General features: G+C 37.9%; 1 protein-coding gene across 6 annotated transcripts in view; it reads right to left on the bottom strand.

The window, feature by feature from the left end:
• The window catches only part of DGKB (diacylglycerol kinase beta), a 467,640-nt gene that overhangs the window by 388,278 nt on the left and 56,328 nt on the right, over positions 1 to 23,034 (bottom strand). For all 6 annotated transcript variants that reach the window (XM_054726080.1, XM_054726077.1, XM_054726078.1 and 3 more), the window contains 2 exons: positions 20,835 to 20,988; positions 12,172 to 12,312 (listed from right to left, as the gene is read on the bottom strand). In XM_054726080.1, coding sequence (XP_054582055.1) covers positions 12,172 to 12,312; positions 20,835 to 20,988 — 295 coding nt within the window. The remainder of the gene's footprint in view (positions 1 to 12,171; positions 12,313 to 20,834; positions 20,989 to 23,034) is intronic.

Genomic DNA, 23,034 nt, shown 5'->3' with positions numbered 1-23,034 from the left:
ATACCATTGTTTGTTCAAATTCTTTATTACAAGATCATTAACTGGAAACTCAAAAATAGCAAAAGAGAAGGAATTTAGACATTCAGAGTCTGGATATTAAGATATAGCTGACTCAGAGGACTGGAAATCAATTATAATTTGGGATCTACCATCCACTGTTATGTGAACTTATATGGGCTTCTCAAACCCTGTTTTCCTCTCTGCAAAAAGAATCCTCACCCTGTCATAAGACAAACATGTGCTGGGAAATGATGCACCCAAATGCCTATCAAAACCCAGAGGTCACTACACAAATATAAGCCATTATTTTGATTGATCCCCAAGCAATATGGGAAAGGAAGGAATGATGCAAAATCAGAAAATTTTTCTGATGGAGGATGACAAGAGATAAAATACATTATTATCATGGCTATGATGTTGTGTTTAGGTCTGAGATATAGTTTTGTAGAGTAGCAACTCTTTGAACTGGTCAAGTAAAGAGATGGCGTGTTGGCTACGAGGTAGTGAACTCAGGAAAGCAGGATGGCAGAGTCCGTGACTGGCCTCAGGATTCGCCTGTATAATTCACACGCCACCAGGAGACCACGGAAGTGGCTGCAGGTGCCGTATTGAGATAAACAAAGAAAATGACACAGCTGAAAAAATAGACAAGTGGAAGTGAAGGTTTGTGTTGGGTTTGCATAATTTCCTGCAGAATCTTGATGTCTATAGTATCAAATGAAGACACTGATCACTAGGAAGCATAGTTACACAATGACCTTGACCATATATTTGTAACTAATTTTTATCTTTGTATTTAAAAATCATTATTATGTCTCACAAATTCTAAGATATGAGTATTTATCAGATGCAGACTCTAAAAGGAAAAAAAATGCAGATCACTAAAAGGAAAAAAAAATGCTGCCAATCTATCATATTCTATTTATGGTCAAATGCAAACAGTCTGTAAAGATGTTAAAATGCAAGAGAAACGTGTACCTATTGAATTATAGCAAATAGTAAGCTGGCTCAGAGACGTAAATGTCTTTTAGCCATTTGTGCAAACCATGATGATTGTTCTCTCTCATATACTCAATAAGTGAGAATAAAATTCAGGGGGAAAAATACCTATCACAACAAGGCTACTAAGCATTTCAAGATTTTCTAGTACAGCACAAATTGGTAAAAATATCTTTGTTAATGGCAAGATTTCACACACCACTCAGAGAATGGGTTAATTACCAGGAACAAGTCGAGGACTTAGAAAAGCCTAACTATATTTTATAAATGAAAGACACTTGTAACTCTGCTAAACTATTGGCAAATGACTGCTAAACTAGTTCATACAGTTCAGATATATGGAAACCCTATGCCTGTTGGTAAACCTTATTGGAAACATGAGCTCAAAGACATACACACAAATGGGATAAATGTGTTGGTAACCATCATTCATTTCTAGCAGCATCTGAAACTTCTTGCTGTGTTCTGAAAGCCACATTTTACAAAGCACCATCACAGCTGAAATGCCAGACACCTTTTCTTCGCCAGCTTGATTTGAAGGTAGATTTTACACATGACCTAGGCTCTACCAATCAGAAGCACAAGCCAAAATGATCAATTAGATGCTAGTAACCCAAGAAAAATGAGCTGCTCAAAATCTATTCTGGTGATGGCGGTCAGCAGCAGCAGTAGCAGAGACTGCGGAGAGAGCATCAGGGAGGGTCCTGGATGGGTCAGAGGTGCTGGCATTGAAATGTGCACAGCCTGAGCTCAAAGAGGCAGCAATGGATTTTCCCCCAGTCCAGTTTATACTTCATATGGTCATTGTTCCTAAAGAAGTAGCATCCAAATCTAGTTTCCTGCCTCTCCTAATGATACAGTGTGTTCCTCAGTATCATTTAAAAAATGGTAACTTGCTCTATTAAACACTAGAGGCCCAATGCACAAAGATTTGTGCAAGAATAGACCTTCCTTCCCCTGGCTGCCGGCACCACTTTTGCTGGGCCGGAGCTGCCTTTCAGCCTTTGCTCCGGCCTGGAGCCACCTTCCGCCTCACACCTTGTCATGTCAATTTGCATATTCCCTCCTTATTGGCTGTGGACACCTCCATCTTTGTCATGGAGTTACGGTTATTTGCATATTCCACCTTTATTAGATAGGATAAACTTAATTAAAAACTAATCTGTTTCTCTGGCTCCCTCTGTGATACTATGACTTAAAAATTGGTTTTAAAAATAAACACATTACTATTGCCCAGCTGCTGTGGCTCATTGTTTGACTGCTGGCCCATGAACCAGGAGGTCAAGATTCAATTCCTGGTCAGGGCACATTCTGGGGTTGGGGGCTAAATCCCCAGTAGGGAGCATGCAAGAGGCAGCCAATCAATGAGTCTCTCATTGATGTTTCTATCTCTCTATCCTTTCCCCTTCTTCTCTATAAAATCAATAAAAATATATTTTAAAAATAGACACATTATTGAAGTATTATACTTATAGATAAATATAATATTTAATAAATTATCTAAGTGCATACATCAATGTAACTAATTATTCAAGTCAAGGAATAGAATTATTATTAACACAGCAGAAATCCTCTCATGTTCCCTCATCTTTATTTCTCCTCCCCTTTACAAAGTTAACCACTATCTTGGACTTTTATATGCATTTTTTTATTTCAGCATCACTCACTGAATATAATGCTACTGATATTTACCTGCATTGCTGTGTATACCATTAACTCCTTCATTTTCTTTTCTACCTATTTATCCAGAGTATAAAAACATCACAGTTTTTTCATTCTAAACTTAACCCTTTGCACTCGCTTGCTTTTTTCTCAATGCCTTTATTCTAATGCTAACCGTGTCGAGTCACACTTGACATCCGAGTGCAAAAGGTTAAGAGATATTTAGGTTGTCCCAGTTTGCTATTTCTAGTAAGGCTAGTGCTATTTCAAAATAATTCTGCTAGAAATTTTCTTTTAAATGGTGCCTGTGCTTAGATGAACATTTTCCAGTTGGTTACAAACCAGTAAAAGATTTGCCTGGGTCTTAGGATTTGCAAATATTTACTTTTAGTAATATTGCCAAACATTTCAAAAGTGATTTGACCAAACTAGATTCTAAACAGCAGTCAATAAGGGTTTAGGTAGCTCCATATCCTCACAGCACCGGGTGTTGCCACTCTAACCTAAGCCATTCTGATGAAGGTATAGTGCGTGGTATACCACTGAGGTTTCAATTTCCATTTCCCTGATTACTAGCGATATTGAGGTAATTTTCATTCATTTCGTTTCGAGAAAGGCTGGAATTTTATCAGGATATTCCAGACTCCCATCGTTCCAGTTCTAGCCTGTCTGGTGGCAATTACATGAGAGATTTACAGTCAGAACTGCCCAATTAAGCTTTTTTCCAGACACAAAAATGAGAGATAATAAACTGAATTCTGTTGTCTTAAACCATTAAACTTTGGTGGTAATATGTTGCAGTAGAAAAAGGAAGAGAATGGAAATTCAATTATGCAAGTACTCTTACTGGAAATCTAATCTTTACTTGCTCTGCAGTGCCAACATTGTCATAATCAATGTATCCCTGTATGTTTGGGTCTATTTCCAGATTCCCTATTTTGTTCCATTGACTTGTCTATCATTGCATCAATATCGCACTGTCTTAGTTACTGAAGATTTTTTAAAATGCCTTGATGTGCAATCAAACATCCTCTAACTTTGTTCAACTTCAGCTTTGTTTCCTGAATTCACATGCTGATTTTAAACTTTATATCAACTAAAAAAGACTAAGAACGCCCAAAACAACCTTAAAAAGGGAAAATGAATTTGGAAGACTTACATTACCTGACTTAAGAGTTGCTAAAAACCAAGGATAATCAAGAGAGTGAAGTCTAGCTAAAGGAGAGACAAATAAAATAATGGGAGAGTCAGTGGAAGAGGGTATAGTGGGGATAAATGGTGATGAAAAAAAATTAAATAATGGAAGAAAATAGAGTCCAGATATAGAGCCACACACATATGGTGAACAAAATACCAAAACAGTTCAATGAGATTTAAAAAAAAGGTGTGTGCTTTTTTTTGTTAAAAAAATGACAATGGAACAACTAGACAGATATCTGTATATTTACAAAAGAACCTTAAACTCTAAAAAAAATGAACTCTAATTTTAACATTAAAGCTAAATATAAAGCTTCTAGAAAATACCTTCACAACCTTAATTATCCATCATGAATCATCAATGACAAATGAAAATAATAGGTAAATTAAACTTTATGAAAATTAGAACTCTGTTCATCAAAAAATAAAAATAAAAATGAGAAAATAAGCCAGCCACCGACTTGAAAAGTTTTCAGGGCACATATACTGACAAAGAACTTGTTTCCAGAATATATGAACAAATCCTAAAGCTGAGTAATAAAATGACCTACAACCTCACTGAGAAAGAGGCAAAAAATTGAGCAGATATTTCAAAAAGGAAGATGTATGAATGGCCAATCATAACACACTGCTCAATATCATCAATCATAAAGAAAATGAAATGTTAAGCCACAATTAGAAACCACCATATACCTGTTAAAAAGAATCTGGAATTCAAGTTTTTCCCCCAAGTCCAGACTACCAAAAATACTCAGCCCCTTAGCCTCACAGTTGTAATTGTAAAAATTTATAATTTAAAAACAGTGGCAAAAACCAGTCTCCCCTCTCCCAGAAATTTGACCCACAAACACAACTTGTCTTGATAATTCCATGAAAGTTTCAGATCAAACATAAATAAATAAAAAGTTGTCTCCAAATTTTCTAGTTGTTTCCAACAGGAAACTTAGTCTGAAAACACTTAGTTCACTATTGTCTGAAGGAGAAGCCCTAATATGTTTTACATAATTAATTTCTAAACACATTAATAGGAGTTAATGCAGTCTAGGAATTCTAATTCATGAAGGAAGTTGGAGAACTTTGGTTTTAGTTAATAATAATAGCAATAATGAAAATAGCATACATATATTGAGCACTGGGTATCATATACTCTAAAGCTCACCAGGTCTAAATCAAGGATAAATGTTTTCTTTGCTTCTGGATAAGAAATAAAAATTTTAGGATTTTAATTTTCAGAAATAAGTCTTCTTTATTGTAGTGGAGTCATTCATGCAAAATATGAAGTATTGAACACACAGGTTAAACTTGGCTTTCTGTGCCACTATAGTTAGGGATTAACGAGGCATAAATCTACAAGCACACACAAAAAATGCAATAAGAGAAAAGAACCACCAGATTGTAGATGCTGTGAAATACATGGAAAGTGCCTTAGAAATCATTAAGCTGGTAATGCAGAAGAGGTAAAGACTTGCACAGAGAGGGTAATGAGTTGGACAGGTAATTGATAATCTTCATGAAAAGAAGTTAGACTCTCAAATACTAACCCCTACACCTTGTATCTGAGGGTGTGACAGCTCTGTCCCAGCAGAAGACTGGATCTTTGAGCTCCAAAGCAATCCAACCACAGGAATGCTGAGTACTTAGGAATTCTAATGTTCTGGGTACTATTCGAAAGGCAGGGAAATTATGTGACAGTCTATATATTGGATTAGAGAGCATAAGTCCCCGTCCTCATCTCCAATGAGTCAGACTTAAACCTCAACCACCCATCTACCTACCCACTACCACCAGGGAGCCCTTTCAAAACAAAATAATTTGCAAAAAAAAAACATTATAAAAAAGAGGCAAGTTTTAATACACAGAATAAGAATAGGAGCACATAAGAATTATGCTGAGAACAAAATTGATTCTCTGTGAAGTTAAAAGTATATTAGAAAAAGTGGGGGGAAGAATCATCATAGCTGGAGATGTCCGAGATGTTGAAGGAAAGACATGAGAAAAGAAGTTGGAAAATAGGGAAATACAGAAAAAATAATAATTCAAAGTTCTGTCATGGAGTTTAAACATCCAAAAACAGTGGTTTCAAAGGACTGAATAAGTAAAATAAAGCAGGCGGTAACTAGCAATGGAAAGATTAAAGAACAGATGAACAACTTCCAAAACAAAAATTTATGGTGAAGGACTGGGGAATCAATTAGCTATACAGAAATAGAGAAACTCATTAGATAAGGGAAAAGCCAATTATTAAAACTATGGAAAATAAAAATTGGTTTGATAATCATATAGAACCTTTACCTTTTAAAATAATATTGATAAATTTAATACCTACCATCAAATAGTATAAGATTATTCCTTTGTAATATTTGAAAGTAAATTTAGGCCCAGACTCAAGTGAATCATTAAACAAATATATCTTATTTTTAAAACTAACATAATAAGGATATAGGTTTTTAGGTGCAAAAATGATTTAAGCCCAATATTAAAATTATTCTGTCAATGTGATAGCTTCCAAAGGTGGGCACCTGTTACAAAATTACAAGTTACTTTTTAACCCACTTTTTTCTATTTTTATGCTCATGTAATTGTACTTAATATAGAAACAATTATGTGCTCACATATGAATTTGGTTTAAAGATCAGAGCAAAGACATATTATGCCATATAAGGGCAATTCTTCAGCTCTAGAATTCTCCTTCTTCCAGGAAAGAAAGCAGGTTTTAACCTAGTTTTTCCTTGAATATCATTTCAATATACTCTGCTTTTTGTACTTTACATTGTTATTGATATGAAAATACAAACATCGAATTTGTTATTAAATATTAGAAAGCATGTATTTTTTAAAGGATTTAAACTTAAATTTCTTTAATTCACTTACTTATTTTTTTTTTTTACCATTTTATATATTTCAAGATCTGCTTTCTAAACCTTAAGGGCAGAGGTGAAAAAAATTAGCTGCTTGGAGTATCTGAAGTAATGGAGTAATCACAAGAGAAACAATAATAAAAACAATGAAACAAATCTTTCCAGAATAAAAAGAGCACTTACATCTAGGTCAGAAACCATGAGTTTTAGTTGCAACTAGATAAACTGTTGGTATAATTAATGCCCAGTCTCTCTGGGCTCTTTTCATTGACACTATAGAAAAGTTGGCTACAAGATCGTAACAGTCTCCTCAGTGTAAAATGTCAGTGATTCTGAGATTAATATACACACAGTACATACTAACATACAGGTTAGTCTTCATCATCGGCATATCAATTATCGAATTTCTGGTTATTTTTCTATTAGTTTCTCTTTAGTGACATCTTTTCAGTAAATGTAAGCTAACTTACATTCTAGTTAACTAATTTATATATATATATATATATACTAGAGGCCCGGTGCACGAAATTCGTGCACGGAGGGCGGTTGTCCCTCAGCCCAGCCTGTACCCTCTCCAATCTGGGACCCCTCAAGGGATGTCCGACTGCCCGTTTAGGCCCGATTCCTGGGATCGGGCCTAAACGGGCAGTCGGACATCCCTCTCACAATCCAGGACTGCTGGCTCCCAACTGCTTGCCTGCCTGCCTTCCTGATTGCCCCTAACCGCTTCTGCCTGCCAGCCTGATCACCCCCTAACCACTCTGCTGCCAGCCTGTTTACCACCAACTTCCCTCCTCTGCTGGCCTGGTCACCCCTAACTGCCCTCTCCTGCAGGGTTGATCACCTCTAACTGCCCTCCCTTGCAGGCCAGGTGCCTCCCAACTGCCCTCTCCTGCTGGCCATCTGTGGTGGCCATCTTGTGTCCACATGGGGGCAGGATCTTTGACCACATGGGGGCAGCTATATTGTGTGTTGCAGTGATGATCAATCTGCATAGTACTCTTTTATTAGATAGGATAGAGGCCTGGTACAGGGGTGGGGGCCAGCTGGTTTGCCCTGAAGGGTGTCCCTGATCAGGGTGGGGTTCCCTTGGGGCGTGGGGCGGCCTGAGCGAGGGGCCCGTGCTGGTTTGCAGGCCGGCCACGCTCCCTGGCAACCCAAGCAGAGGCCCTGGTATCTGGAATTTATTTTCCTTCTACAATTGAAACTTTGTAGCCTGGAGCGGAGCCAAGCCTGGGGCTCCCTCCGAGGCCCGAAGCCATTTGTGTTGGGGTTATAATTGAAACTTTGTTGCCTTAAGCGGGTGGGCCCGGCCAAGGTGTGCGGAAAGCTTTGCTTCCCCTGTTGCCGGCTGCAACCCTGGCCTGCCCTCTCAAGCTCCATTCTGCCGCCATTTGTTTGAATTTGTTTACCTTCTATAATTGAAACTTTGTAGCTTGAGTGGAGGCTTAGGCCTGGCAAGGGCAGGCGGAAAGCTTGGCTTCCTCTGTTACCTAGGAAACCTTGCTCTCTGTGGCTGTAGCCATCTTGGTTTGGGTTAATTTGCATGCTCACTCTGATTGGATGGTGGGCGTGGCTTGTGGGCGTGGCTTGTGGGTGTGTCGGAGGTATGGTCAATTTGCATATTTGTCTATTATAAAATAGATATAGCTAATATGCAAAGTGTCCCCTTGGGAGTTCGATCGCCTGCTGTGACAAGCACTGACCACCAGGAGGTGATGCAGAAGGAAGGAAGGCCCTGGCCTCAGCCGGTAGTCGGGGAAGGGAGACCCCGGCCAGCAGCTGGAAGGCCCCAATCGATTCTGATCGCCAGCCAGGTCTAGGGACCCTACTCATGCACGAATTCCATGCACTGGGCCTCTAGTAATGTATAAACACTAACCAAAAAATGAATACCATGTATTCAAAAGTTACAGTACAAATGAATTTAGTATTATTTCATGCCTTAAATATTTACATGACTTTTCTCAAGCACCCATTAACTTAGATACAATTCCATTAAACTATATTTTCTGAGCATCTATCTGTTGAAACACATGCACACACATGCAAACACACACATGCAAGTGGTAGGTACTAAGGTGGGAAGTCCCACAAAATGCAAGGGCACAAACAAAGAGCACAATAAATCCAATTAGAAAATAGAAAGAGGACTCATTATATGAGCAAGGCCTAGATCTGATATACATTGGGAATGAACACTCCAACAAATGCACATTAAAAGGTGGAAAAGTTCAGGGTTTGTCTGATGACTGAAAAGTAAGTCCATGTGACTGGGATATCATTTGTGCACGTGTGAGCAAGTCAAAGCCAAATGCAAGACTGGCAAGGTAGGTTGGGGTCAAATTGTGCAGCCCAATCCGTTTATGGATGCCAAGTTAAGGTTTAGGTTTGTGCGTTGTTCAGTAGGGAGCTATAAAAGGAAATTTATAAATCCCGAGTCAGAACAGAAAGAGGATGACAGATTTCAGGTAACACGAGAGGAAGTTATAAGAATTTAAACCTTTTATGTGGGAAGATGATTAAATAGGCGGGTAGTTGAAAAAACAACGCCCCCAGAGTAACCTTTAACTAAAAAAAGAATTGATGAACAGAGGAACACTGGAGACCAGTTGAGGTGAATCCAATTGAATCATATTTAGATAGTGTGATCACTCTGCCACCCCAGCATGTGAGCAAATATATTGGGTGCCAGAAATTAAGTATGAAAGAATGATTGACATCATGGATTATGAGGTCAGTCTATATGGGATGGGAGGCCAAAAATCCACAGGTAAATTCGGGAGAAAGTGAAATAGTTTAGGAAAAAAAAAAAAGTGAACTTACTTTTATTTCACTTCACAAAAAATTATGTAAACTAAAAAATGTGAAGGAATTTATGTGAGCAATTTTCATTTAAAGATGATTTTTAGTATTGATTTTTTTTAGAAAGAAGGAGAGAGAAACATCAATGTGAGAGTGAAACATCCATAGACTGCCCCCTGCACACACTCTACAAGGAACTGAGCTGGAAACCTAGGCATGAGCCTTAACTGGGAACGGAACTGGCAACCTTTTGGTGCTAGAGATGATGCCCAACCAACTAAACCACACTGGCTAGGGCAATATTAGTTCATGTAATCCTTATAGCAAACACGAGAGACATTATTATGATCCAAATTCTACAGTTTGCAAGAAGGAGGCGTAAAGAGGTTTTTTAAAATGTGTCCAGGTCACAGACAGTAAGTATCAAGTGCGTTTGGATTAGGAAAATCAAAATCCAAAGTTGAGCATTCAGCTGCAAAAGTTAATTACTTTAGGTGCTTCATCATATCTATTTATGTGTCAATATTAAGTATTTGTTTTCTTTTCTTTGCTCTACCTTACATTGTGTTTAATAAGTCATCACTATTTGGGGAATAAGTATCTATTAAATTAATAACCATTACATTTCTCTAAAGTCTTCCTGACAATTTTTTTCCCCAAAATTCTCTAACTACAAAAGAATGCGTGGTTATTAGAAAATTATAAATTTGAATTCTAGAAGGTTAAAAATGTATGGTACTACACATTGCTAAGACAGTGGGTGAGAAGAATGAATTCTGACTTAATTGATGTAGGAAAGGGCCAAGCATTGGTCTTTAAACACAAATGCAGGCTCCAGGTGATTAAGGACCAGGTTAAGGTCTTCCAAATTAGAGGGAAGCAGAGAGGAGATCTAGCGCATAGGTGTACCTTAATGTGCTTCTGAGGTTGCAATTCTTTAACTTTGAAGATTCTGGCGAAAATCACAATAATAGAGCCAGGCCATACCAACTCTGCCTATGAGTCTGAAAAAATGTTTAAGAAAAATAGCCAATACAACTAAATCTGGCATAAGCTTTAAAGGGGGCTGGAAAATACAAACAAAGAACAGAGAGAAGGAGGTTGATAACACTGAAGAGAGGTAAGTGGAAGGTCAGGTTTGACGTGATTCGTCAAGTGTTTTTGAATGATTTGTGGGTCAACTTCTGTCTGTAATTGTGGACAAAGACTGTTGACTCATGGGCTCAAATTGAGAACTTAAAAGCATGCTCAGAGGAATTCTACCTTGGTCTTTTTTTACGAAGACTTCCAGTTGACCTAAAAATAATTAAACTGCAAACACAAAGACCATATTGGGGAGGCATGATGGTGCCTTTATTCAGTCTCGAAAGTGGGGGGAAATGGCTTTGTATTTTTAAAATCATCACTAACATGGTCCTGATAACACCTGAGCAAACTTTTTCTCTGGCTGTAACTTCAATAGAAATCCACTGAACGTTAATATTTATTTTGGAAGAAGAGAGGTTTCTGTAAGTTCTTAAGAATACAAATAAATCTTGAAATGCAAATGTTAAACATTTAGGAATAATAAACATTTATTTAAAGAATAATGGCAATATAGCTTATTCATAAGCAGATGTGACTCAAATAATCATATTATAGTAAATTAAATATTAGTAAGAGAAATAACATCAATAACTTACTATTAAATTTAATTACACATACTGTACTTCTTAATCATAATTCTGAGACATCACAATGTTCTATATTGCATTGGCTTTGGAAATGTCAAAATTAGGATTCATTATCTTCACTCCCATTTTAGTAGCAAAAGTGTTTAATTCCTTTGAATAATATCCAATATAATCAAGAGAATTAGATTACTGAACAAACCACCAGCTCTATATTTAGCAAGGGCTTTGGGGACATAATAGATTCCTAAATAAATGATCGCCTAGGCCTAGAGTTAATGTTTAAAAAATGTTTTCTTGCATTGCAATGAGTAGAATTTGCCACCAGAGAGAGCTCAAACACTATATTTTATTAGAGAGCAATTATTTCCTTTCAATTAGAGAGAAATTCTCTATCTGAATTACCTGCTACTTTGTAGAAGAAATAAACAGTAGCTATTGTTTAATTGTCAATAATATACAGAGTCAGCTTCCCTGAATGAAGCTCTCCTGTTTGGCATTTGAGAAATCATTCGTTCCTAGCAAAGAAAGTGTTAGGGCTAAAGCTTTTCAGAAAGATCTCTAAGGGAGAAAGCTCTAGCTGCCTGTCTGCTGTGAATGACCCCTCATACTGCCTAACAGGAAGAACTCTTCATATACTAGAAATAAATGTGTTTTTTTCTTTTTCAAAACAACCGCAGTAGACACTTTCCAATATCATCTTGTTACCAAAATGAGCAACATTAATAATAAAAAAGTCATTTGATAGACAAACAAGATCAAGAAAACCTCGGCAATAAATGAAACTTGATAAATAACCTGAAATTGATCAATTATCAATATACTTTGATTTTCAATTAAAGGGACTTTTATTATTCATCAACATCACTGTATTTAACAAAAATTTATATAAGCACCATCTCTGCAATTTGTAGTTACTCCATATTCAGCCCCTTTCCCTACCCCAACTGTGACAAGTAAACTGATGGAGAAACACATACACTCGAGTTTATCCTCAGGCCTTCCTCTTTCCAGGAGAGACAGGTAACAGACAATGTCCTTCAGATGGATTACTTCTGGGGAACACGTGTTTGCAGGTGAAGCGCGAGGAGGGGTGATGGCACCTTTATTCATTCTCAGGCCTGAAAAAAAAAATATTTGTCTTTATATCCTTAAAAATATTCACAGTGCTCTGAAACAAAAAAAGCAACCAAGAAAATATGGAGTTAGAGCATAGAGCATGTAGAGAGCTATACATTTCCACGCATAAGATGACCATTCTCTCTGGAACTCCAGACATATTCTGTGACTGCTGTAAACAATGGAGTTTCTTGGGATTTGGGGAGATAGGGACCATACTAGGTGCCTAATGGAGGGTTTTAAAGACAGGACCCTATTTTCTAGGGTGAGATTTGAAAGTACCAGGAAAAACTTTCCTATTCCAGATCTCTGCTTTAGACAGTGACAGCTATAAATCAGCTGGGAAGATACATAAAATTGGGTGTTTGCTTAAAAAAAAAAAAACTGAAGAAAAAAATGTCATTCTATCACAATATGATTTATTATAATCAGGAATCATTCATTCATAGAAGTGTTTATGCCAAATATTTGGCAGCGCTATTAAGAAGGCATTATTTTTGCAATTGAGGAATCTGCCCATAAGAGAGAAAAGGAACATAAAAATTTGGATAAACATGACAAATAGTCCATTAGAGAGGCAATAACATGACTGCCGTTTGATTTTTAAAGGTCCATACGTAATTTCTGGAACCCATCCACCATGCCTATTCCAAGGCCATGGTGGAGAACTGTAATGCCTGTTCACAATAGATGATGATTGCAGATCACCTGGTTGGTGATCATCAAACTGAAACTCCTTCCCAATAAATGGTTAGTTCCATCCTGCACAGAAGCCGCTGACACCAGATCACATGTATGGGAGGAAACCTAAAGGTAAACCCCAATTATCCTTTGAGGTACATTTGGCAACATAATAGGTGTTTGGGTGAGATGACTAATGGGCTAAAGAGCTACTGTGTTCCTAGTCAACCAGGAGTTATTGGAATAGAAGGAATAATCCCCACCAAAGATAGTTCTACAAGCCAGCCTCCCTTAGTGCAGGTCCACCTGATCACATCTCTCTCTGTTCTATTTCTTTGATGTGTGACTTTGACTCAATACCTAGCATCTCCTCCAGCCATCTCAAGATAGCCAGCATATAATTTAACGCATTATTAAAATGTACAAATTACTTTTATCATCTACAATGCTATTACTAATAAAAGGTATCATTGATTGGGTGATTAATATATGGCAGGAACCATGCTGAGGGCTTTACCATGTGTCATCTCACTTAATTATCACATTAACCATGTGAGGTTGATTGTATAACTCCCATTTTACAGATTAGAAACAAGCTTACAGTAACTATTTTCCCAGAGTTACATAGGTAGCAAATCCATCCTCTTTTTCTACATGAATGGTTTACAGACTATTGTTGGTTCAATACCAATAGTAAGAAAGAAAATAATTACATATTAATCCAGGATGATCCTTTTATACACACACACTTCATTAATTAGTAGGTTTCACAACTAGCCTAATATTTTCCTTTCTGTATTATCCTATTCTCTTTTCTCCTATTCCATTTCATACTTAAAATTTTATCAAAAGACCCTCTAAATTGAATTCATTATCCACTAATGTGCCCCCTACCCACAGTTTGAAAAACATTATCTTTCCTTCATTTTCTTTACCAAAGCCTTACTTATTTCAGAAACATATCTATGCTCCACGTTAATTCTACTTCTTTATAGTTACTGAAATATATATGTACACTTAGTAAATTGATTTTACTCCCTAACAGAAGTATCACTGTATACCTAATGCAAACAAACACAGATATTTTATAAGCCAAAAAAGGCAAAGAATTGAAGACAATATTGTTTTTAAAATATTACCTTACTTACTATGTCTAATTGATTAACTAAAACTTCTCCAGCTGCAGGAATAAGCAATTTCAACCTAGTATAAAAGACATTTTGGCACTGACAGTTGACATAACCATAACTTCCAGCCTCGGAGAACGAAGTCCTTGAATTATGGTCAGCTAAGTCATGACCTAACTCATCCTGCCTGATGAGCTAATCCTCTCTTCTTAGCTTCCCCTTATGGTACTGAAATGATTTAATCAGCTTGATCTAAACCTTTTATACAAAAACTCAGAACAAAACAAGAAAGCATAAAAAGAACATGTGACATTCATTTGAAAGAATGCCAAACTTATTATACATTTCACTTATTGAGAACACCTTATGATCATTTGTTTGTACTTAAAAAATGAAGGTACATGGCATTCCATTATCAGCTTTCATAATACTGAATATAAACAATTAGAGAATGTGAAACATTCAGAAAGAATAATAGAAGCAACCTGAATAATCCAGTCCAATATATTCAAAACAACTTAATAACTAAAGGGGAAATTATGGGGCAACTTTTCCTTTACTGACAGCAATTTTATCATAAATGGGTACTTGAAGTTGTGGGGTTTTTCTCTGGTTATGTGAAGGGTTTTCAGGGTTTCACAATAGGAGATTTATTGGAGTAAAATAATTTGTGAATAAATACTTTCACTACTACTAATAATTTGGTACTATAGGAGCATAAGAAATGCACTTGTCAATATTAATAAATGCTAATTAGCTAATATAAATTCCTTTCTATTTCTACAGCATTTTTATGTAGGTATATAAGCTATACAGACTATATAGAATCACTATTATAAACAGTAAAAGTACATCAACATTAATAAATGTATAAATACATTTTAAGTGCCAGCTTTGTGCCAAGAATCTCCCTACCTCATAGTCACATAGCCTTGACTCTGTACACTCTGTATTTTTCAGGTCTTTGCCCTTTTTAGCATCATGGAAACTGAAGTAGCTTACTATACACAACAGACCTATAAAGCCACCTACGGTAAAAAAGTACACACAGAAATACATACACAATTTTTAATATCCTCAAGACAGTCCTGATAAGACTAATAGTTTCTTCTCAGCACAATTAATGAAGTGTGTCTTTTGGCAAGGACATTCACTAAAGTCATTTAGCAAAAGAATTTTCCCCAAGGTTCAAGTACCTCATTTTCTTTGGGCAATTTTCTGTTCTTAATTTGATTAACTTTCTTATGGACAAAAAGAAATTGTTTCTACTTTTCTACATAAAAGAAGTACTTGGTGTTGTGATACTCTGGTTTTATGGCTAAACTCCACTATTGATATTGTAGCTCAACAGCACAAATCAAGTATCCTTTGCCACCTGGAATGGACAATGAGAGGGGACCAAAGAAAAAAGTACCTTTACTTTTTATTATTAGTACTAGAGGCCCGATGCAAGAAGATTCATGAAAGAATGGGCCTTCTTTCCCCTGGCTGCTGGCACCGCCTTCGCTCAGGCCCAGAGTCACCTTTCTGCCTTCCCATGCTGCCCAGAGGCCCGGAGCGGCTGGGGCGGTACAGAACGCCTGCGTTCCGCCCTGCCCTAGGCCGCTCCATGCCTGTGTATGCAAATTAACCCACCATCTTTGCATACTCACTCCTGATTGGCTGGTGGGCATCGCGAAGGTACGGCCAATTTACATTTTACTCTTTTATTAATGTAGATTATTCTCAACCCTAAATATCTTCTGGATATAGTATAGTTCTGGGTTGAGTAAAGAATAATTGAGCCTTTTTTTTTGTATGACATAAAAAAATGTCATCTGTTGAGAATGAGGGGAAATATTTGAGTAAAATTAAAAAGCTTAGAAAACTTTAACCTAATTGATCTAGCAAAAAATATCATGAATAAATCCATTTTACAACTGATGTTTTTAAAAACTGAACAGATGTTAAGGCCATGTTAATACAGGAGGGTAAGAATCTGTAGTGGCAACAATCAGAAAATTTATGAGATTTCTCTCTGGTGATTGTCAGGGTTCAAGTTGTAGAAACTGAAATATGAGGTCATCATATTGATTCCTAGTTAAGGGTTTAGAAGCCACTTTCAGAAAAACCAAGGGTCCAAACGCTTGAACAATTCCATAAAGAGAATAGTTCAAGTGATAGATTTTAGGGATGACATGAAGATCTGAAGCTGGTCATTGGACTAATCAACAGGTGAGAGATGAGGGACCTGGCATTTACAATGAAGCAGAAGAGACTATGACAAAGTTGGAAAGTGAGTGCACCAAGAACGCCTTCAAAAATGAAAAGTCCAACATGGGGACAGTAGAAATAATCATCTTATATTTAAATAGGTGATTAAAAGCAGTCACATTGCAACAAGATGTTCCCCAAGAAAATAAATCACTCACTACACAAAATGCCAGATGAATCATTAGGTGTTAAAAGTTCAATAAAACACAACTGCACACACAACCTTTATACCCATTCACAATTAAGTTAATGCTATGGCATTCTATAATAACTATTTTTTTATTTTTATCCTATCTTCTATACTTGATTATTGTTCATTAATAAGAACAACATTGTTTTCCTTATTCAATTTTTCTTTTAATTGAAAAGTCCTTATTGTTCAGTTGATATATAGTCAGGAATAGCTATCATATTCCTGATGGTATCCTCTCTAATAAAAGAGTAATATGCAAATTAACCATCACTCTGCTACACAAGCCACGCCACCAGCCACACCCACCAGCCAATCAGTGCAAGTATGCAAATTAACCCCAGCCAAGATGGCTACCAGAAGGGAGGCTTGGGTTTCCCCGGCAACAGAAGAAGCCAAGCTTTCTACACATTCTGGCAGGCCCAGGCCTCCACTTAAGGATACAAAGTTTTAATTATAGAAGGTAAACAAATCCAAATGGCAGCCACGGATCGAGCAGGAGGCTTGGCTCTGCTCCAGGCTACAAAGTTTCAATTGTAGAAGGTAAATAAATTCCAGATACCAGGGCCTCTGCTTGGGTCACCAGGCGCGTGGCTGGCCTGCAAACCACCACAGGCCCCTCACCCAGGCCACTCCATGCCCCAAGGAACCCCACCCTGATCCAGGACACCCTTCAGGGCAAATCAGCTGGCCCCCACCTGTGCACCAGGCCTCTATCCTTCTATCTAATAAAAGAGTAATATGCAGATTGACCATCAATCCAACACACAATATGGCTGCCCCCATGTAGTCAAAGATCCTGCCCCCGTGTGGACACAAGATGGCCACCACAAGATGGCCAGCAGGGGAGGGCAGTTGGGAGGCACCAGGCCTGCAAGGGAGGGCAGTTGGAGGCAATCAATCCTGCAGGGGATGGCAGTTAGGGGTGACCAGGCCGGCAGAGGAGGGAAGTTGGGGGCAAACAGGCTGGCAGGGGAGCAGTTAGACATCAATCAGGCTGGCATGGGAGTGGTTAGGGGGTGATCAGGTTGGCAGGCAGAAGCAATTTAGGGGCAATCAGGAAGGCAGGCAGGCGAGCAGTTTGGAGCCAGCAGTCCTGGACTGTGAGAGGGATCCCATATTGGAGAGGGTGCAGGCTGGGCTGAGGGCACCCCCCCCCTCCATGCACGAATTTCTTGCACCGGGCCTCTAGTACTGGTAATAAAATATGGAGAACTCTAAGAGGTCATACACAAAATAGATTACAGCACCTCTCATCTCAAAAATAATTTGTGATGTTTTTAACCACAAATACATATTGGGTAGATAATATATTATTGCAAAACAAAGTCCTAGAAATGAAAATATATTTATTTTTCAGTTTTAGATTCAAGGATAACCAGGCCTTGAAAATTTTATTGTTATCTGGTATTCTTTACTGCCCAGAAAAAAAGTATCAAAGTCTGAAAATTATATAGGGCTTAAAACAATCCCACAAAGAACACTGCACTCTTATGTTTCAAAAGGGGGAGGCCAAGCTTTGAAAAGAAATCACCGTTTAGTTTATTTTTGCTGCATGAGGGGTACACAGTCTCTCTTGCAATTCCTTTCAAGCATATCCTTACAGAATATGTGAATGCCCCAAATGAAGTACAAGCTATTATTCCTTTTTTTCCATTTTGAGACCTGATTTGATTTCTATTCCTTATAAATTTGGCATCTTCTATGTAATACTTATTGCATGATATTTTTATTTAAAAGAGGTTTTGTGATTTGAATTTCTGCAACATGACCTAAGTAATTTATGTTCTCTATCCTGTCTGACAGTTACTCAGACAGAAAACATTAAACATGTTCCCACTTCTCCTTTCTCAAAACCCAAGGACAGTGTTGCTTCGTACAAATTAAATAAGGAAAACGTTATTATTGTATTGTGCCTAAGGTAGGTGAAATCCATATAAAGCATGAAATGGAGAAATTAGAAGTATTAATTTCGAGATCAAAGTAAGCAATTGTCCCATATTAAAATGTGCAACCTGGAACACTTGTAAGCTCTGGTCCAATACCTTAAGGATAGACCAAATGAACTGATTGATAGAAAAACAGCATTGTGAGTCCTCTCAACTCGTAATAGGAGGGGAATTATTTTAGGGACTAAAAATATTTGATGGGTAGTTGAAGGTTAGAATAAAGATTAATGTTTATATATTTTAAAGGGATCATAATGTATCACATGGAAGGTATAGTATACTTGTTTTTACAGAGCTTGGACCAAAATTGCTCAGGAAAAATATATCACTTCATTAACAGAAGGGGACCCAGCACAACATAAGGCTTAATAGTGTGGACTCTTTGTCGAGTTGCCCAAGTTTTCTTTATGGCTGAATCACCTATTTCCTAATTAGAGTGTTTTCTTTAATTTTTATTTATCTGAGTGTCAATTATTAAACTTCTCCTCTTTACTCACATGTCCATATGCTACTTTGTGGTGCTTGGGCTGGAACTCTCTGGACTAGTGGCTCCCTTGGGATTCCCTAGGCCCCTTTCAGGGGATTTGTAAAGTCAAAACAATTTCAATAATGATTCTGAGATACCATTTGCTGCTTTCACTCTCATTCTTTCATGAGTATACTGTGGTATTTCCAAGAGGCTACATAAGATAGATATGGCAGCAGAGACGCTAGTATGGTTACTGGTATTTAGCTCCCTGCTAGGAAGCCAAATGATAAAGGCAATGCACCAAAGTAAAACAATGCTACTTCTCCATATGTTTAAGTCTTTTTATCACAATATGTAATTTTTATTAGCATGTGATGGGCTACTCATAGTTATTTTTAAAGTGTCTCCTCTTTAATGTGGTAACAGCAAAAGGTATATCACCCACATAACACAGGTCCTTTGGAGCCCTCAAAAATAATTTTAAGGACCCAAAAGAGACATGAAATCAAAGAGTGTGAGAAAAGCAGCAGTAGACCACATTTCTCCATGGCCAGCTAGAAACCAGTTGGATTCACAGGGCGCACTACAGAGATTAGAAAGCAGGAAAGAGAAGGGGCAGTTCCGGCTAGTCTACCTGCACTTCCTGTTAGATGGCTCCAGCATGTCACTCGCACAGCATGTAGTTCCAATAGCAATGGGCTCTAGTCTCTGCAAATCCCCACTCCACGAAACGCACAGTGAGCTCTCTCTACAGACCTGCACAGACCATCATGACGCTGCTAAGGCAGTGGTTGGCAAACTCATTAGTCAACAGAGCCAAATACCAACAGTACAACGATTGAAATTTCTTTTGAGAGCCACATTTTTTAAACTTAAACTTCTTCTAACGCCACTTCTTCAAAATAGACTCACCCAGGCCGTGGTATTTTGTGGAAGAGCCACACTCAAGGGGCCAAAGAGCCGCATGTGGCTCGTGAGCCACAGTTTGCCGACCACGGTCCTAAGGGATTTGACATCCAGGGCTGCAGGCCCCTCCTTGAGCTCCTGAGCCAGTGAGGCCATAGCCTCTCCACAGAAGTGGAAACTGCGTCCCAGCTCAGGGGGCCTTTCTTCCTGTTTCTGGGATTTGATTACTCCAACCTCAGGGCAGCATTGGTCCTACCACTGCATCACCTCAGTGTGTCTCTTTGCTTTTTCAACCCTTCAACACTGTTTAACCGACTTCCTCCTTCACATTCTCTCGAGTTACACAGTGAGATTTTGGTTTTCGTGACTGGGTGGAGAAGGATATAATGAGCAAATGGTATTAATTTATTAGACATCTTTAAAGAGCTATACATAATGAAAGAATTAATCATCTCTATGGTGGCAAAAATTTAAGTAAGTATCTAAGAGAAAAATCAACTCTTCTCTGAAATTACAAATATAACAACGTAAAAATATATTGGTAATTTGCACCATTTTATATTAAATATTATGCTTTCTATACAACTGGCTTGTGACTTCATTTATATGTAAAATATTTAAAAGAGAACTTTTCCATATTTGATGGAAAGTTTCTCTTAAAATTACTACCTAGACATACACGGTTACGACACTGAGTGATAAGAGATGGGTAATGACAAAGTATATTTTCTCTGATGGTCAGTTATTATCATTTTGGAAACATTTTAAACATTGTGCACAATATCAGTATGAGAGTATAAATCCTACAATGAAGGTAATTTTTAAGCAGATCATCTCTTCTGTTATAGAGAACTCTGATACTGATTTTCTCTCTTCAAGTTTTATTTTGTTTTGTTTTGTTTTGTTTTTTTACTGTATATACATTTTTCAAGTAAAGAATTAGACTTACCACCTGAAAGGAGAGCAGGCTTACTTTTGACCATGGGGCTGGCATGAGGAAACCTGTTGCTAAATGACATGAAAAGGTGTGCTGTGAACTCATCGGGAAGCTCGGCCTCCAGGAATGTCTTCATAAATAGCTTGAAACCTTCAAAATCTATTGTCTGAAAAAAATTAAGTATATATATTTAACTCAGCCAGTGTTAAGATTTTATGCTTTGTTCAAAATTATTAGTAATGGAGATGACCTTCTTTCAGAACTATGCCGGGCAGTCCTGGCTAACATGGGGGTTAAGTGGATATGTCTTACCTGCAGCAGTGTAGCAGGAAAAGGGGGAGCTGTCCAGCAGACATATTCACAGTTTCTGTATGACCTTAAACATCTACTTTAAATCTTAGTTCCCTGCTCTGTAAATTGGGATTAATAGTCCCAGTTCCATGGAGCTGTTGCAATGATTAATTCAGGCCACTTAAGTGAACGCTCCAGTGAAGATTCATGAGTACTTCAAAGGAATGTCTCATCTCCTAGTCATGCCTCGAATGGTGAATATTGTTTTCAACAATTAGGAAAAGTGGTTACCGTTATAATTGCACCCTATCACCAAAACCACTAGATACAAAATTCCAAAGAGAAATTCTAAAACTCCCTATGCAGACTTTCAAAGTAGCCTAATTCAAGGTCCTTGCCCACCCTTACTCACTGCAGGGCTATCAAAAAGTAGACATTCACAATCATTACTGCACTGAGAGGCTCTGGGCCCACTTGGGAAATAGCGATGGAAGCCACCTTCCATGATCAAATTAATACGCGAACTTTACAGGAGCTACCCAGAGAGCTGGCTTTCTCCAAGCAGAGGGCAGCGGGCCAAGGTCTGACTCCTGCCTGGGAAATTGAGGGCAAAGGCAAGTGAACGGTACTATATTAGGCTTAGCCAGCAATCCCGTGACTGCGGGCACAGGGACGAATGTTTCCTCTGAAAGAGAGGTGGCCAACGTGGAACAGAAGAGCAGTGGAGCTGGGCTGAGTCCTGTCCAGTTGGCCATTTGGAAAGGCAAGGAGACCTACAAAGAACCTGGACGCAAGCCATGTCTATCAGATCAAGAGAGTGCAAGGCCTACAGGCCTCGTGGGAAGCCCTGGAAGGGCATTTTTTCATTACTCAGTTTAATGTAACTGAAATGAATCTAAAAATAGGGCAAAATAAAACTTGGCAGACTGGTGCTCATCATTTTACTCCAACTCCTGGAAGATGAGACTAAAAGTAATTCCTTAAACTGATATTTTGGATAGAAAAAAAAAAGGGCTATTTTTCCTATGTAATAATATTAAGGTGAGGGCATAGAGAATGACCAATTTTATTATTATATTCGTTTGAATAAACCTAAAATGGAACATGACATGTGACACGCAGGGATATCATTAGAGAAAGTAAATTGTTGTCGATTACATCATGTGCAAATGTAGTATATATCCTATGTATGTCTTTGTCCCTAATATAATCTCAAACCAATAGAAAAAAAAACAAAGTCCTAAACTTCACTTTGTTTACTAATGGTTCTAAGACATGAATGTGAACTTGTAGTTTAGTTTAGTCTATTTTGCTTATTCATTCTCAAAAGGGCACTTCAGACATGGATATTGGTGGCAGGAGAAAGACTTCGTTTTCATCCATTTTTAATAAATCACCCCCACCACAAATTTGTGTGAATTCCACTAGTAGACTGACCACATAACTAAAAACTATGAATCATAGAAAAATATAAGAACAGGCTCAAGTAACAGAAGGACTTTTAAAAAGCAATTTGCCGTAATGAATGAGTCCAACATTTTAAAATTCACAGATGAAGCCAATGGCCAGACCACTGTGTATAAATACATTCTCTTGGGTGGGGGCCCCTATTTTTACCAACAGGGATTCTGAGAGGTGGCCTATTGAAAGAGAATGAATTCACTTCCCACTGGATGAGCGGTAACCCTCACCGTGTATGAAGACCCATGGAAAACCAAGAGTTCATTTTACTTCAAAATTAAAGTAAGTTTGTATGAGGAACATATCCCTAGGTATGGTGGTTAGAAGCAACGATGTTTACAGTTGCTCTTCCTTCTGCATCCTAAGCCTTTTGTGGTCAGTAGTGTGTTGATTTGAAGTCAGGCTACCTGCATCAACTCTGATGATGGTGGGCCATGGATGACACCTCTCTTAGTAAGCA

This window comes from Eptesicus fuscus, chromosome 14 (genome assembly GCF_027574615.1).
Source record: "Eptesicus fuscus isolate TK198812 chromosome 14, DD_ASM_mEF_20220401, whole genome shotgun sequence".
Taxonomy (NCBI): domain Eukaryota; kingdom Metazoa; phylum Chordata; class Mammalia; order Chiroptera; family Vespertilionidae; genus Eptesicus; species Eptesicus fuscus.
The sequence above is the reverse complement of the archived record's forward strand: the minus strand, read 5'-3'. Positions and strand labels throughout refer to the sequence as shown.